Below are 15,253 nucleotides of genomic sequence, written 5' to 3'. Positions count from 1 at the left end.
AATTTTTTTTTTTTTTTTTTTTTTTGTAATCTTTATTTGTATTTTATCAAAATATATAAAATTAATATAAAAATATAATAACTTATTAAAAAATTTGAATGAAGAAGCTGGAAATAAATACTCCTTGGCTCTTATGTGGGGTTGGAATTAAAACGGAACCCGGTTGGGGATATACAAAACTGGAATCCAAACACCCAAAAATAACGGAAAATAAACCGATACTGCGTAGCTCTTCTTCCGGTGGATAAGCGCCTACGAAAGTGCAGTAGAACCGCCATTCTTCGAACTGTGGAGCTTCGTGAATTGCCCAGCGAAAAATGGCGGCAGCTTCATTTAGTTGCTTTGCTCTTCCTTCTAAGTTCGGGAATCTTTCCCTTAATGCTTCTTCCTCCTGTTTGCCTGTTTCCTCTTCTTCTTTGGCTCTCAGATCTCTCAGTTTCTCGTCCAATGTTTCAGTTTCTGCCTTCTCCGATGGTAATTTCTTTTGTTTTTCCTGTATTTTTATCTTCTACTTTGATTTCTTGAAGAATTGGGGTTTTTTTTGGGTTCATTTTCGAGTAGGGTGCCTGTCGATGAGTGGAGCTCAGAGGCCACTTCGTTACTCTGTGGTTTGCGAGGCGGCTCCTCAGAAAAAGGCTGATTCTGCTGCAAAGAGAGCCCGGCAGGCTGAGAAAAGACGCACTTATAACAAAGCCCGGAAGTCCGAAATCAGAACCAGAATGAAGAAGGTACCTAATTTTGGCTGGTTTTTAGATTTTTGTGATGGAATTCTCTCGGAATTGATGAAATCCATCGCTCGTGAAATTGAAAATGAAAATGAATCTAATGTATCTGTTGATAATGTGGAGAATAAATTTGGGTGTGTTCTGTCTAAGAATTATGCACTCCAGAATTTGTTTTATCTTTGATTGAGTATTTATATTTGAAACGCTATTTAACCAAACAGCCCAAGTCCTAACAGCTCCCCTCCTCTAGATGCTTTATTTTTGGCACTGGAAAGTTGAATTTCTTGGTGATTTTCATTTTAGGAGGAATGTGCCTAATTTTTAAGCACTTTTAAAAAACTGAACTGTATCAGCGCTGAAGGGGTTAAGTACTTCTGTGTGTTCCTTGGATAGAATTGATGCTTGATTCTTGCTATTATTTTGTATGATTTTGTTTTCCAAGGTCGATCGTAGCTTGTTGGCTTGGTTGCTTTGTTGTTGAGTTGTGCTGCTTGATATGAAAATCTGATCAATTGAAGTTCTTGTTTATAAAAAATAGTTATAAACGCTACCCACCACCCAAATAGGACATGAAACGACAATGTAGGCCAGGGAAGTCAAAGCAACTAAACTAATTTTCTCATGTAGAGAACTAAATAATGATCCTTGGTATATTTTGTATAGTATGAACTATCAAGCATCCATACTTGATGAAGAATTGGAAAATGAATCACAAAAATAGTCAGGCATATGCTATAGATGATTGAATATTCTTGTCCAGAGGTGAATAGCTTCAGCATAGAACTTTTTGATGGGCTAGAGATGGGTTTTCTAGATGGTTTTCTTGTTGGTAAAGACCAAATTGACGTGTTTGAATGGCGTTTGGCTTGGCCAAATTTGTTCGAATATTTAGGTGCTGGTGATAATTGTTGTTGTTTCAACTTTGGATGTGAGGTCCCACATCGGTTGGAGAGGGGAATGAAACATTTTTTATAAAGACGTGGAAACCTCTCCCTAGCAGACGTGTTTTACAAATCTCGAGGGAAAGCCCAGAAGGGAAACCTCAAAGAAGACAATATCTGTTAACGGTGGGCTTGGGATGTTACAAATGGTGTTAGAGTTAGACACCGGGCGATGTGCCAGCTTGGAAGCTGAGCCCTTAACGGGGGTGGATTGGGGGGTCCCACATCGATTGGACAAAGGGAACGAGTGCTAGCGAGGACGCTGGGCTCCGAAGGGGGGTGGATTGTGAGATCTCACATCGGTTGGAGAGGAGAACGAAACATTCTTTATAAGGGTGTGGAAACCTCCCCATAGTAGATGCATTTTAAAAACCTTGAGGGAAAGCCCAAAAAAGGAAGTCCAAAAAAGGAAGTTCAAAGAGAACAATATCTACAAATGGTGGGCTTGGGCTCTTACAAGGAAAGAGCGGTGTAATATTACTAAAATCTCTTCCTGCGCTAGTAATAAGCAGCCTTTTGTGTCACTGGAGTTCCTTCTTGAAATAATCTAAGTTTGAGAATCTTATGCACCTAGGACGAATTTCTTTTTTTTTACTTTGGTGTCTCTTGCGAATGTTTAATTATGTTTGCAACGTTAGCCACCACGGATTGGTCCAGTGGTCGGAAGGGTTGTGTTTATAAAACTAAGGAATTAGAAAGAATTGGTTCAAGCCATGATGGTCACCTACCCGAAATGTAATATTGTTTGAGGGACCTTGGCCACAAAATATAGTAGGATGATAGCTCAAACTCTCATGGATATCAAAATATATATATATGTTTGCGAAGTTCTCGTTTGTCATCCTTCCAAGAAAACGAAAGTGTTGTAGCTTAATCCTTTTCGAGTTTCATTCATTTTTCTTTTGGTAACTATTCTTTCTCTCAACAATGACTTCTCTCATACAATTCCAGGCTATGGAAGCTTTAGATGATCTGAAGAAGAAACCTGAAGCACAATCAGAGGAAGTCCTGCCAGTTGAGAAGCTCATAGCAGAAGCATACTCAGTGATCGACAAAGCCGTGAAAGTCGGAACATTGCACCGAAACACTGCAGCACATCGAAAATCTCGGCTAGCCAGAAGAAAGAAAGCTGTAGAGATCCACCATGGCTGGTACACCCCTGCCTCACCAGCAGCTGCCTGATGCTACCCTCTTGTTCTCATTGCTGAAGAAGGAGTGGGAAGATCAGATCAGATATTGACAAGTTTGTTTCATTTTCCTTCATCTGTTTCTCTTATTTTGATATTTAGTTTGAATCTTGTTCTTTGTCTACTGCCGAAGTTTCACTTCTATATCATCTGCTCTTGGTTAATGGTTCCATAAAATTTGAACTTCAACAAAAGCTTGTTTTAAGGGTGAATAAAACTCAAAACACATCCAAGTTGCTAAGCTTGTCCTAGACGAGTCAATTGGAGACGTACCGTAGTTGTTGGGCCTAACCAACTAGATGTATTGTAGCTTAGAACCCAATCCAAGGCTAGTAAGACTAATCCAAACAGACCTATACCAAACAAATGAAATCAGCCCCACTCCGATTTAGCCTCTGAATGCTACAAAACTCTCAGTTCATTTCTTACAAGTAGGAAGGGTTGCCCCTCACGCCCACAAGTTTTGAGTCTGAACTCAAGCGAGTTCATCTTCATCGACCGAACACAACTTTTGCAGAATTCAAAACTTGTTTGACCACACACCACCGGTGCTTGGTTCTATCTTCTGCGGCCTGTTAACTTGCCTCTATACTAAGCCAAGTCATTCGACTTGATCTTGCATTCACTTAGGACCAAGGTCTTTTGGCGCAATGTCACATTTCAATTCTCATTTTGGTTTCCAATTAATGTGGCTCACATGTCTCGATGCCATCCCAAGTCATGGGATGTCGTTGGCCATCGTAGCTCACTCTGCCATGGCAATGAGCCCATGTGTTCATAATATTGGGACATCCCGAGCATTCATCCATCTAGGTTCTATTAAGGCATTGGACTCTCATTTATAGGCTTTGTTTCGGATAGTGGGTGTTTGATCCAACCTCTAATACATGACCATTTAACAACCTCCAACACATGTTTGATCCAATCGAATAGTGGGCTGATACTATGCCTCCAAGTACATTTTGAGGTATTTTTGGTCTAGCAGGTATAAATATGATTTTGGCGAACGGACATACAATGTCGTCGATCGTTTGTTTTGTGTCCAATTGACACCAAATTTGACGAGCTTCATATGACTTGATTCCAGAACTACATATTCAAATTTCTTTTAGAACTCAGACTTTCGAGGTCATGTCTTAAGGCCCTACCTACCATTCAACAAGTCTATGTTTTGACTTAACTTTCATGCACATCTCTAGGTATGTTAGATGACGGACCGTCTTCCTCGATCGTACCATGACACTCATCTTATCTCAGCCCTCGCATGGCCGCGACTTTCTAAATGAAAACTTCACTCTAAGCTTACACGCTGAAAGAGATGATATGAAGGTAACGAAATAGAGATGACGTGGCAGCATCAGAATCTAGAGGCAAGTAGAGCCGTTAGATGAGACGATACAGTTTTCCCATGACTTTCCATCCAATTTCAAAAGAAGTATACGATCCCACGCGGCGCCGCAATCACAACCAAAATTGTCAGTTTTTTCCATTTTCCTTTTCTTTAAGTTGCCGTCAGCAACCGGTTACCGGTGGCACCCACGAACCAAACCTCCCACGTGACCACACCCACCGCCCCTCTATTTATCTCTGCCCCGCGTGACCACACCTTCCCCACATTTTAATTATTTATATATTCAATTACTAATTCTACCCTCACCACAATATTACATTATCTTAATATACCCCTTATAATAAAATATCAAATATGATATATATATATATGGATGGATAGTACTAAATATCTTTTTAACACTTTCATTTTTTATTTTCTTTTTTGTTATTAAAATAAAATAAAAAAATTTGACGTCATGATTACATGATATTACATGTGTTAAGGATAGTTGACCGTTCATTATAAGGAAAATATCTAGATATTTGCCTTACATTACGGATTACCATATTTTCCCCTTTACTAAATGCAAATATATTGTATTCATTTATTATTCTTTCCTTTTATCGCTATTTCCTTATTATTTGTAATTTACCTTATTTCTGTATTCTGTAAATGATTATAAATAAGAGAACTCTCACCACCATTTGGGTGTGGTGGATTAATCAAACATTCACATGGTATCAGAGCCCTTTTGGTTTAACAACCCTGATTCTTTCTTCTCTATGGCTTCCGAATCTTGTTATCATCTTCTTCCTTTCAATACTCTAATCCATATGATCACCATCAAACTTTCTTTCTCCAATTATCTTCTTTGGAAAAGCCAACTTCTCCCTCTTCTTGAGAGTCAAGACATGCTGGGCTATGTCGATGGAACTATGGTTCCACCACCTCGCTTTGAACCAGAAACCTCCTCAACATTCAACCCCAAATATTTGGCATGGAGAGCAGCCGATCAACGACTTCTCTGTCTCCTGCTCTCCTCTCTCACTGAGGAAGCCATGGCTGTTGTCGTTGGTCTCTCTACTGCACGTGATGTTTGGCTTGCGTTGGAAACTACGTTCAGCCATCAGTCAAAAGCTCGTGAACTGAGACTCAAGGATGACTTGCAGTTAATGAAACGTGGCACAAAACCTGTTGCTGAGTATGCCTGTGCCTTCAAAAAAATTTGTGACCAACTTCATGCCATTGGCAGACCCGTCGAGGACATTGATAAAATGCATTGGTTCCTTCGTGGACTCGGCACCGAATTTTCAGCTTTTTCTACTGCTCAGATGGCTCTCACCCCTATCCCCTGTTTTGCAGATCTAGTCTCTAAAACTGAAAGTTTTGAGTTGTTCCAGCGCTCCCTTGAGTCCTCTGACTCCACTCCTACAACATTCATAGCCACTAATCGTGGCCGCACCCATGAAAGTCACCCTGCTTTCTTTACCAACCAGCGAGGTCGTTCTTATTCTCACAAAAACAACTCTTCTAATCGAGGACGAACCCACTCAAGTCAGGGTCGTCGACCACCTCATTGCCAAATATGCCGCAAAGAGGGCCATTATGCTGACCGCTGCAACCAACGGTATGCTGACCTGATTCTTCTCACCACCATTTGGGTGTGGTGGATTAATCAAACATTCACAACATGTATATAAATAATATTATATATATATATATATATATTTAAACCTACATCAGTTGGGTTGAGTTAGAAAAATCTTTCGATTTTGAATTGGTTGGGTTGGTGACTCGAACCGTTCCAAATAAAGTTGAGTTAGAATAGGCTGTCACTGGCTTTTTTTTTAGTAATATTATAAAGCTCAAATATCAAATATTCACGAGTTATCGTATATCACTAATATCGATTACAAATGTCAAATATTATCAAAAAAATGCCAATACACATGGACCCATCCAAAATTTTCATTTTCCAAAAATTCAAAGGAAAAAATGTAAGCTAATTTAATTTTTTAATTTATTATTTATTATTTATAATTTTTAAGCCTGTTAAATTTTAAAAATTTTAATTGGAACTTAATCGCCACCACCCGAGTGGAGGAGACGGCGGAGCGGGGAGGCAAGGAAAGGGAGCGGTCAAACGCCTCGTTGACTGAGCTTTGAATATATTCATCACCTATGCTTCCTTTCATTTTCTTTTTCCAAAGGCTGCATGGGGCACGTGCTTTGTGCGTGATTCAAACGCTCCTTCTTCTACGCTCCAAAATTACTCCTCTTTTTTTTTTCCCTCTCTCTCTTCCGCCTATATAAACCCTAAATCCTTCCCCAATTTTCCCATCCGAATTTCATTTCGTATTAATTCCTCTCTGTAACCACAGTTCTTTACATTTTAAAACAGAACCGATTAATGGCTGCCGGAGACCGATCTACTTCAACCGCCGTCGTTGAGATCCGGTACAGAGGTGTTAGAAAGAGGCCATGGGGCCGTTACGCAGCGGAAATCCGCGACCCTCGCAAAAAAACTAGGGTCTGGCTTGGCACCTTCAACACGGCGGAGGAAGCTGCTCGTGCTTACGACACAGCGGCGCGTGAATTCCGAGGCGCTAATGCCAAAACCAACTTCCCAACTCCGAACGAATATCTCGTCGACGACAACAACAACAAGTTCCGTAGATCCACTTGCAGTAGTCCCAGCGAGAGCAGCACCGTGGACTCCTCTTCTGCTCCATCCCCGACGGATGCTTCCCTCACTCGCTTCCTCGATGGCAGCCACCCTCCGGCCATTTCCCGTCCAATCTTTTTCTTTGACGCGTTCGCTCAGGCGGAGAAGATGAGCGACTTTCACCGGACTGTAACCGTCGCTGTTGCCGGCGGATCGGCGAGCGACTCCGATTCCTCATCCGTAGTTGATTTCGACGATGATTCGCAAAAATCACGGCCGTTTGATTTTGACCTGAATCTTCCGGCGGTGGAAGTTGCCTGAGGATCTAATTTTTCAAATTTAATATATCCGTAATCCATTTTTAGGTTTGATCAAATGTTCTGCCCAAAATGAGATTGAAAAAAACTGCGTTGCTGTATAGATAACAGGAATTCCTCCTTCCACTTTTAATGGAGAAATTTGGATAATTTTATTTATTTATTTATTTATTGCTGTGTCGTAAAATTTAAATTCCTTTTCTCCCCTATTTTCTCGAGAACGACACGTCGGACGAATACAGCAGATCTGGAGTCGCCGGCACGAATCACAATACAGCCGACTTGTCGTTTGGGATTTTTTTTAATTAAAAAAAAATAAAAAAATTGCGTGTTTCCATAAATTATCCGTATCCCGCGTCGGCCGTCGTGGGGGCGGCGGCGGGCCCATAACTCTTTTAAATTAAATTTAAATCTTGGTCGATATTTTATAGTAATTAAAATGGTTATAATAAAAACGAGGGTAATATTTAAAAAATAATAATAAATGAGTGAAAGAAACTGCACCGCGCAGGTTCATGATGGGGAGGCGTGGGGGCGCACTCCTGTGTTTCTCTTTTTTACAGAGCCCATCTGACCCTCCCTCGTGATCGCTATGGTGGCTGTCATTATCCGACACGTTTCCACAAGATATTCTTGATCCAACGGCTCAAATTTTTTACTTAAAAACTTTTTTCACAAAATAAAAAAAAAACAATAAAATATTAATTATTGTTGCAGGCGGCAAGCATATACGCCACTTAAATATTCACCCAATCGTAGAAAAAAAAAATCATAAAAAAAAAGTAAATTCCTGCCACGCCACCACCTGTCGTTACATTATTTTAAATAAAATTGTAATATACTCAAATTATTTAAATATTTTCTTAATGTGGCGGTTCTGATTAATTATTTATTTTAAAAATGTAAATATATATATATATATATGAATAGGGAACGAGTCTAAATCTTCATTTTAAAAACAAAGAACAAAAGGAGATGCGTCCACGTGTCGGAAGGTGGCGTCAGGGGTGGGACCTGTAATCCGCGTGGCGTGGAACCCGTCTCAACGCGGCTGTGTTTTGGCGGTGCTGGATCCGGGAAAGGCGCCCAATCATTTAGGACCACGTCAGAGGATGTACGGATAAAATTGGTAGGCCGGCTGTTGTGGCGGTGAGTTGTCTGAAAGGGACAGACAGTTAAGGCGACGCGTCCGCAGATTTCAGACTAGGGCTGGGGTGAGTTTGATTCCCACTGCCACGTGTACTAGTCCTTTTTTTCTTTTTTAAATTTAATTATTTTTAAGGCGGTTGTTAAAAAAGATGGGGGGCGGCTGGGAGCGTGAGCCGGCTTTAAAGCTGTATGCTGTTGGGTTGTCAGGTAACCAACCGGCTTTTTTGCTGTCTTCACACTTTTTCTTTTAAGTCAAAAAAATCAAAATTATAACTTGAAGATAAATCAATAATAATTTTTTAAAAATAATTATGACGTTAGTTTCTTTTTTTTTTTTATTATTTTAATTTATATTTCAACAGGAAATTATAAAATTTAAATTTTATGACATTTTAATTTAAAATATTCTATGTCGAAAAACACTACAAAATTACAAAAAAGAAAGAACAAGAGGCCCAATATTCAACCCATCTCCTTGTTCATCGGATCGAAGCGGATGTCCAATGGGCCAAATCTTACAGCTTCTTCTTCACGTCAACAATGGTTGTGCTCGTGTCCTTCGTCTACTGGAATATGGACGAATTTAAGGGAAAAAGGCGGTTTCCTTTCTCTCCGGATTACATTCTCTCAATTCAAGCTTACTTTTACTGTTTACTACGGATCACCAGCGTTTCTAGAGCAGTAGTTGCTTCAGACGGCGGCGCTATCCTTTCCCTGTAGAAGCTGAGTCGGAAAACGGGAGGTAAGAAGCGTGGAGTGGCGGAGGAGAGCTATGGGAAGGGTTTTTGTTGTGGAAAAGGAAGGGCGATCGTACAGATGCAAGTTCTGCAATACACAGTTAGCTCTCGCCGATGACCTTGCATCTCGGGTGTGTATACATCTTTTTTAAAGCAGATTTTGTTTAATGTTCGGTAACTGTTTTACATTTCAGCAGCTCTTTCGTCCTAACTTTTTCGCTCTTATTTGATCAGACCTTTCATTGCCGCCGGGGAAAAGCTTACCTCTTCAATCATGTGTGAGTTTTCTATCTTGATTTATAATTTGGGTCACTATGCACTCAAAACTGACCCGCATATTGAACTAGTTTATATGTTCATGTTGTAGATCGTCAATTATTTAAGTCTCGATTCATGTAGATTTTAGGTAGCTAAAACTAAGACATAGAATTGATAATGGCCTTGATTCATAAGGGCTTAATCGATGTTATGTTAGTGTCTCAAACTCCTCATCATCATAATTTATATAAGAATGCACATATTCAGTCATTTTGCTTTTCTTCCTTAAACCTTCCAAAAAAAGAACAAAATGAAATCAGGTTCAGTTAAGTAGTTCAGTCTCATTTATCTATTTATCTTGAGTCTATTGAGTCTATATAGGAGAGTAAATGAATTAGCTGCTTCATTGGGTGAAAGACTGAAATTCGAGTGAAATCAGTCGAATGCCAAATAACATAAGCCAGATGTGAGTCTCCCTGTTCAGTTACAAAAAGAGGAAGGGAAGGATTGGATTTACTCCTAACCCCACAAGGTTCCGAGACAGAGCGCCACACTTCTTCAAGGCCCTACAGAGTTCCTTCATTTACTTGTGTGAGCCCCCCCCCCCCACCCGCTCACGCTCCTTATCAACAACCCGGTGCTTTGCCGGAACACCCCATAGGTTAGTCCAACAACCAGTGGGTTCCTCGCTGCTGCACATTAGCAGAAAAAAAATGAGTGAATAGCCGGTCCCATGGAAGTTTCTCAATCGATTTCCTTTATCCTTTAGTAGTGCTTTAGTCATTCACTCCTCCCTCCTCCCTCTTCTTTTCAGTCGAGATGATTATGAATGTCCTTCTTTAGTTTGGAGATTTTGGAGTTGAGCAGCCCACAATGACAAGGTCATGGATGGAAGTGGTAGTAAACTTCTATGTGCTTAGAGCAGGCATGAAACACAGGATTGGCCAAGAGATAAACCGGTAGAAGCAGTAGAAGCAGACAAGAAAAAATCCCTCCCCTTTTTGTTTGCAAGTAGAGCACTAAAAGCACCCAAGCTAGCCTATCTACTAAGCGTGCTAAGTGGAGAGAACTCCATATTTAAGAGAAACTATACCAAAAAAATTGGAAATGAGATTCCTTGTAGGCTGACTTTCGTTTGAGCAACTACTGCACTCAACTGAGCTATAAGTTGTAGACCAGATATGGGTATAGTATAGGCTACTATGAAAGGAAATTCAGGCTAACCATAGAGATGAATAAAGCATAATAAGAGTTTTCCCTGACATATGCATTTTAAAAACCTTGAGGGGAAGCCCAAATAAGACAATATTTGTTAGCGGTGGATTTTGACTATTACAAGTGAGTTGGAGAGAGACGAGCTTCTTTTCTTCCCTTTGTTACATACAAAATAGTCATGTTCATCGTTTACCATGTTATCATCATTACAAAGAATGGATTATATTCACTTACATTTTGGAGTTCTTCATAAAGGATAAACATTTCTTCGGGAGCATTGGAAGAGAGGATGATGCTCTCAGGACTACATACAGTAGCTGACATATTTTGTTGCACATGTGGCCAAATTGTCGGGTGGAAATATGTAAGCAAACCTTCCATGTCGGGTGGCTACCAATATGTATAATTTGCCAAAACTCTGTCAACATGTTTGTTACTCATTATTTCATTCAGGACGCAGCACACGAGAAGAGCCAGAAATACAAGGAGGGCAAGTTTGTTCTTGAAAGGTGGATTTCTCACGTCTGTAAGTTGGTTAACTTGTATAAATCTTTTGCAGTCTCAACTATTTTTTACTTGTGTTGAACCAGGGGGAGGATCGTCGATGACACATTGAATTTTCGACTTAGTATCAGTGATAGCGATGATAATTAGGGTGTGGTGTTACCATGTTACTATATACAATGAATCATGATAATTACTGAATGATAATGCTTGAGTTTGTAAATAATGTAATAATGTCTGGAGTATGTAAATGCTGAGCTATGTAGATGGGCATGCCTTTTTCTGTTGATTCTTCTACTCTTCTTGTTCATTATTTTCGGTGATTATTAAAAATTGTTCTTCAGGATTACTCATTTTAGGGTGGGTTTACCCATCGATTTATACGATTGTTTTGATTTTGATTTTGATTTTTAATTTTTTTCTATTGAAAGTGTAAGAATCATCATGAGTTTATAATCAAAGAATACTACCTCCATTGGTATGAAGGGGAAGTTTAAAGCAAAGTTATGAAAGCTTATGCTCAAAGTGGACAATATCAGTTGTTTTCATCTAACAATCTCATTATTGTAAATATCAGATTGAAATGGCTACTTGCTTTTAAAGATACTATTTTGTAATATTTTATTGATAATATAAAATTTACACCCACTTTTGATGACTACAACAATCACTACTACGTTTGCCACACAGAACAACCGTTTGCCACCCACCTCCGGTGGCGGCCACCACCACCATCTATCACCAACCTCCAACAACCACCATCTGCTGCCCACAAATAGTGACCACCATCTGCTGCCCACAAATAGTGACCACCATCTACCACCCGACATCTATCGACTATTATCCATCTCTTACAACCACTAGATATCAATCTATGGTGACCACTACCGTCATCCTTTGTCTTATATCTATTCATGAGATCTCACATTAGTTGAAGAGGGGATTGAACAATTTTGTATAGAGGGGTAGAAACTTCTTCCGAGTAGATGTGGTTTTAAAATTGTGAAGCTGATGACAATAAGAAACTCTGCAAAATAGACAATATTTGCTAGTAATAGTTTGAACCGTTAGAATATTCTCTCTAAAAATTTGATAACCGTATAATATTTTATAATTTAAAATTGTTTTGAAAAAAAAAAAAACTTAACTCAAAAGTGGACACGAATAAAGTCGGAGAAAGAGTGTGAAGGACAGCGGTTGTCAACGAACAGAGAAACGGACCTCCTCCAGTTTGCGATGAGATCCGTCGGAAACAGAGCAAACCCTTCATCAACCTCCAATCCCTTCACTTTTCTAATTTCCCAACCCTAATTCCCTCATTCAATTTAATTCTTCTCTTTTTGCTTTCAATTTCCCCTTTTTTATCTGTTTTTTCGTTCTTCTCCCTGGTAATTGCAGGTTAAATCCCGATGGGAAAGCTCTCTTCTCGCAACAAGGGGCGTTCCAAGACTTCCTCATCCCAGGTACTCTCACTGTCTCTCTCTCTCTCTCTCTCTCACACACACACACACGGGTAATGTTCTAAGATTATGCTGTAGTTTGGCTTATGAATTCACGAATATATCTGGGAAATCTTTGCTTGGTCGATTTGTATGCTTGAATTTTAAGTTTTTTTGTATGAGTTTCTTCTTCGTCTTTCACTTTTTTAGTTCTGCTTTCAGCTGGCAATTGGTAAATGTGATATTGGTATTGTGGTTGCGGTTTAAAATATGAATGTTTGCTCCATCTCTTGCCTCTCTTACCTCATATACGTTTGTTTTGATGCCGATGTGAATTTGTTTTGCGTCCTTTTCACCTTTTTGGCTCAAACCATGAAGAGAAGTAGGAGAAAGAGTAGTAGTAGGAAACTGAAGTCCAAGAAGTTGCGGTATCGCCATGATTCTCCCTCTGGCTCTGACAAGGATTTTGAAAGCTCAACTTCATTGTCTTCTTCTAGCACGGAGGATGATGAAAAAGTGGGAAGATCTCGATCCAAGATGCGTAAGAATGCTAAAAAGAGAGCCAAGAAGCAATCTCGTGACCGTCAAAGAAGGGATTCTCCCCTCATCCCAGAAAGAGGAAGCATTCAAAGAGAGACGAGTGTTGTGAGATGAAGAAGAGCAATAAAAAGAAGCGTAAACGAGATGGGAGTGTTCGTGCCACAAGTAGTGACTCTTTGAGCTGCTCGACTTGTGGAGATGGGAGTACAACCAGCAATGAGAGAGAAATCGATAGGTGTAAGGGCAGGTCTAGAAAGAGGAAAAAAAATATGGGGAAGATTGAAAGGAGTCGGTATCAGTCAAAGAGTCATTCGCCATCTCTTTATGTAGTGAAGGTAGTGATCATCAGAATGAGGTTGAGGATGTCTGTTATGTTGAAAATAACTTGAGACGACTAAGATCTGTAATCGTTGTAGTAGGAGAGGAAGATAAATTAGAGACGTTTGATGGGAATGAACGACAAGAAAACGTCACACATCAACCTGATCATGACCACCCTTCTTTTGGGGATATGGACAGAAATGATGGGATGAGTAATAGAGAATTAGATAATCTTATATCTGAAGAGGCACCAGTGATTATAACTGACAATAGAAACTCTATAGTTGTGAAGGATGATGGAGTTCAAAATGAAGGAAGCAACAATAACCATGGAGGATCAACTCATGACCATCCTTTATATGAAAGAAAGAATGGTTGTTCTGTAAACACCGACGACACAAACTATATCGACTTAGAGTCGATTTTAAGACAGAGGGCTTTGGAAAACTTAAGAAAGTACAAACGGGTGCTCCCAAGGAATGTGGAAACTCCTGCTAATTGCGAAGTTGACAAAAGTAATGATGCGAAGCAACTGGACTCCCCTGTCTCTAAGTCGGTTCACGTGACTTCCCCTAGGGATGAGGCTGGGATAAATGGTAACAGGTTCTCTAGACAAGGTGGAGGGAATGCTGTAAATTCAATGATAATTGAAAATGGTGTTAAATCTACCGATGAAATGGACTCGGCCGTTGCATCTACGTATGATCCTGTCTGTTCTTCTCAGCGCCTGGGTAAGATTTCCAATGGAAGCAATGATATGAATGAACTGAAGCAGCATATTTCGTCAGTAGACCAGGAGGTTGTAAATGATAGGATTTGCCAGAAGGCAGATGCAGATATTTGTCCAACAACTAACAGAAGCAATTTGGTTATTGCAGCTTTGAAGCCCTGAGTCGAATGTTGATTCTCTTACTGAGCAGGCATCTGCCTCTCAGGAACCTATCCAAACAAAGCCATCTAAATCCGACATGTGCGACGATGAAACCGCTCAAACTCAGACCCAGATGAGGAACAATGATGTTCAAAACATTGGTGATGGTTTTGGATCTCCACCTCACAAGCCTTCTTCTTCTTCTTCCGTTAATTCTATTTCAGGAGAAAATCTCTTGAACGAGTCCAGACACGAGAGTGGTGAAGGCTCACAGTTCGAACAGAAAACCATGTCGGTAAAGCGGGGTGGTGAAATGGTGCAGGTGAAAATATTGAGTACTGAATAAATTTATATATTCAGCAGGGAGTATAACTGTACTAGTTTTCTTAAGAACTTGGAACGGATCTGCAAATATCCATTTCAGGTGAACTACAAGGTGTACATTCCAAAGAGAGCTCCTGGTTTGAGGAGGCAACTCAAGCGGTGACTTAAGATCCATGATTTTGCAGCCTTGTAGGATGCTCCTGTTGCTTGCCATTCCAAAGATTGTGAAGTTTTGGATTAGAATTTTCCATTCGCTTTCTGTGCGAAGGATCTATAAAGCCTTGAAATATGAACAATAATTAGTGCAGCCAATTGGTAGCATTTGTCTGTTAACTTTTCCATCAGAATGATCAATATGACCATTTGATCAAACGAGATCCAAGTTTTCTTTGTGAAATATTGGTAGCATTTTATTTGATCTATCATGAAATATTGGGATGATATCGACCATGCTTTTTTTTTTGAAAGAATAGAAAATTATAACACCTCGATTAAAGTAAAACTATAAGAGGGCTAGAAATGACTCACCAGCAATCAAACAAAAGATTTACTGATTTCTTGATTCGTTAGCAAGCTAAAGCTACCCAAGTAATCAGGAAAAAAAAAGTGCAAGTATATTTAGAATTTGAGATAAAATTTCAATGGCCAAACCATGTGACTTTCATATTAGATACAAATCCAATAGGATATAGTATTTTCCTTTTTTTTTTTTTTTTTTTTTTTTTTT

General features: G+C 39.6%; 4 protein-coding genes across 8 annotated transcripts; all 4 read left to right on the top strand.

Annotated features, from left to right (window-relative positions):
- The first annotated feature begins 220 nt into the window (after nt 1–220).
- Nucleotides 221–3,025, top strand: LOC111480940 (30S ribosomal protein S20, chloroplastic-like). Its single transcript, XM_023126179.1, has 3 exons — nt 221–474; nt 562–728; nt 2,618–3,025. Exons 1-3 carry the CDS (start codon nt 318–320, stop codon nt 2,846–2,848), a joined length of 555 nt encoding a protein of 184 aa, XP_022981947.1. The 5' UTR covers nt 221–317; the 3' UTR covers nt 2,849–3,025.
- A 3,487-nt stretch (nt 3,026–6,512) lies between these two features.
- LOC111480939 (ethylene-responsive transcription factor 4) lies at nt 6,513–7,339 on the top strand. Its single transcript, XM_023126178.1, has one exon. It carries the CDS (start codon nt 6,597–6,599, stop codon nt 7,170–7,172), a length of 576 nt encoding a protein of 191 aa, XP_022981946.1. The 5' UTR covers nt 6,513–6,596; the 3' UTR covers nt 7,173–7,339.
- Nucleotides 7,340–8,852: 1,513 nt separating this feature from the next.
- On the top strand, nt 8,853–11,326 carry LOC111480941 (protein yippee-like At5g53940). Of its 2 annotated transcripts, XM_023126181.1 has the most exons (6): nt 8,858–9,055; nt 9,086–9,185; nt 9,289–9,332; nt 10,783–10,891; nt 10,981–11,036; nt 11,118–11,326. In XM_023126181.1, the coding sequence occupies exons 2-6, from the start codon at nt 9,090–9,092 to the stop codon at nt 11,179–11,181; spliced, it is 369 nt and encodes a 122-aa protein (XP_022981949.1). In that variant the 5' UTR covers nt 8,858–9,055; nt 9,086–9,089; the 3' UTR covers nt 11,182–11,326. The 2 variants fall into 2 exon arrangements, with proteins under 2 accessions (XP_022981948.1, XP_022981949.1); XM_023126180.1 differs by having other exon boundaries at nt 8,853–9,055; nt 10,981–11,326.
- An 854-nt stretch (nt 11,327–12,180) lies between these two features.
- On the top strand, nt 12,181–14,916 carry LOC111480938. Of its 4 annotated transcripts, none has more exons than XM_023126177.1 (4): nt 12,181–12,494; nt 12,849–14,062; nt 14,210–14,524; nt 14,627–14,916. In XM_023126177.1, exons 2-3 carry the CDS (start codon nt 13,522–13,524, stop codon nt 14,221–14,223), a joined length of 555 nt encoding a protein of 184 aa, XP_022981945.1. In that variant the 5' UTR covers nt 12,181–12,494; nt 12,849–13,521; the 3' UTR covers nt 14,224–14,524; nt 14,627–14,916. The 4 variants fall into 4 exon arrangements, with proteins under 4 accessions (XP_022981945.1, XP_022981944.1, XP_022981941.1 ...); XM_023126176.1 differs by having other exon boundaries at nt 12,849–14,130; XM_023126173.1 differs by having other exon boundaries at nt 12,182–12,494; nt 12,849–14,524.
- Nucleotides 14,917–15,253: the final 337 nt, after the last annotated feature.

The sequence above is a fragment of the Cucurbita maxima genome, unplaced genomic scaffold (genome assembly GCF_002738345.1).
Source record: "Cucurbita maxima cultivar Rimu unplaced genomic scaffold, Cmax_1.0 Cma_Scf00006, whole genome shotgun sequence".
NCBI classification, from domain to species: domain Eukaryota; kingdom Viridiplantae; phylum Streptophyta; class Magnoliopsida; order Cucurbitales; family Cucurbitaceae; genus Cucurbita; species Cucurbita maxima.
This window is presented reverse-complemented; position numbering and strand designations above follow the sequence as displayed.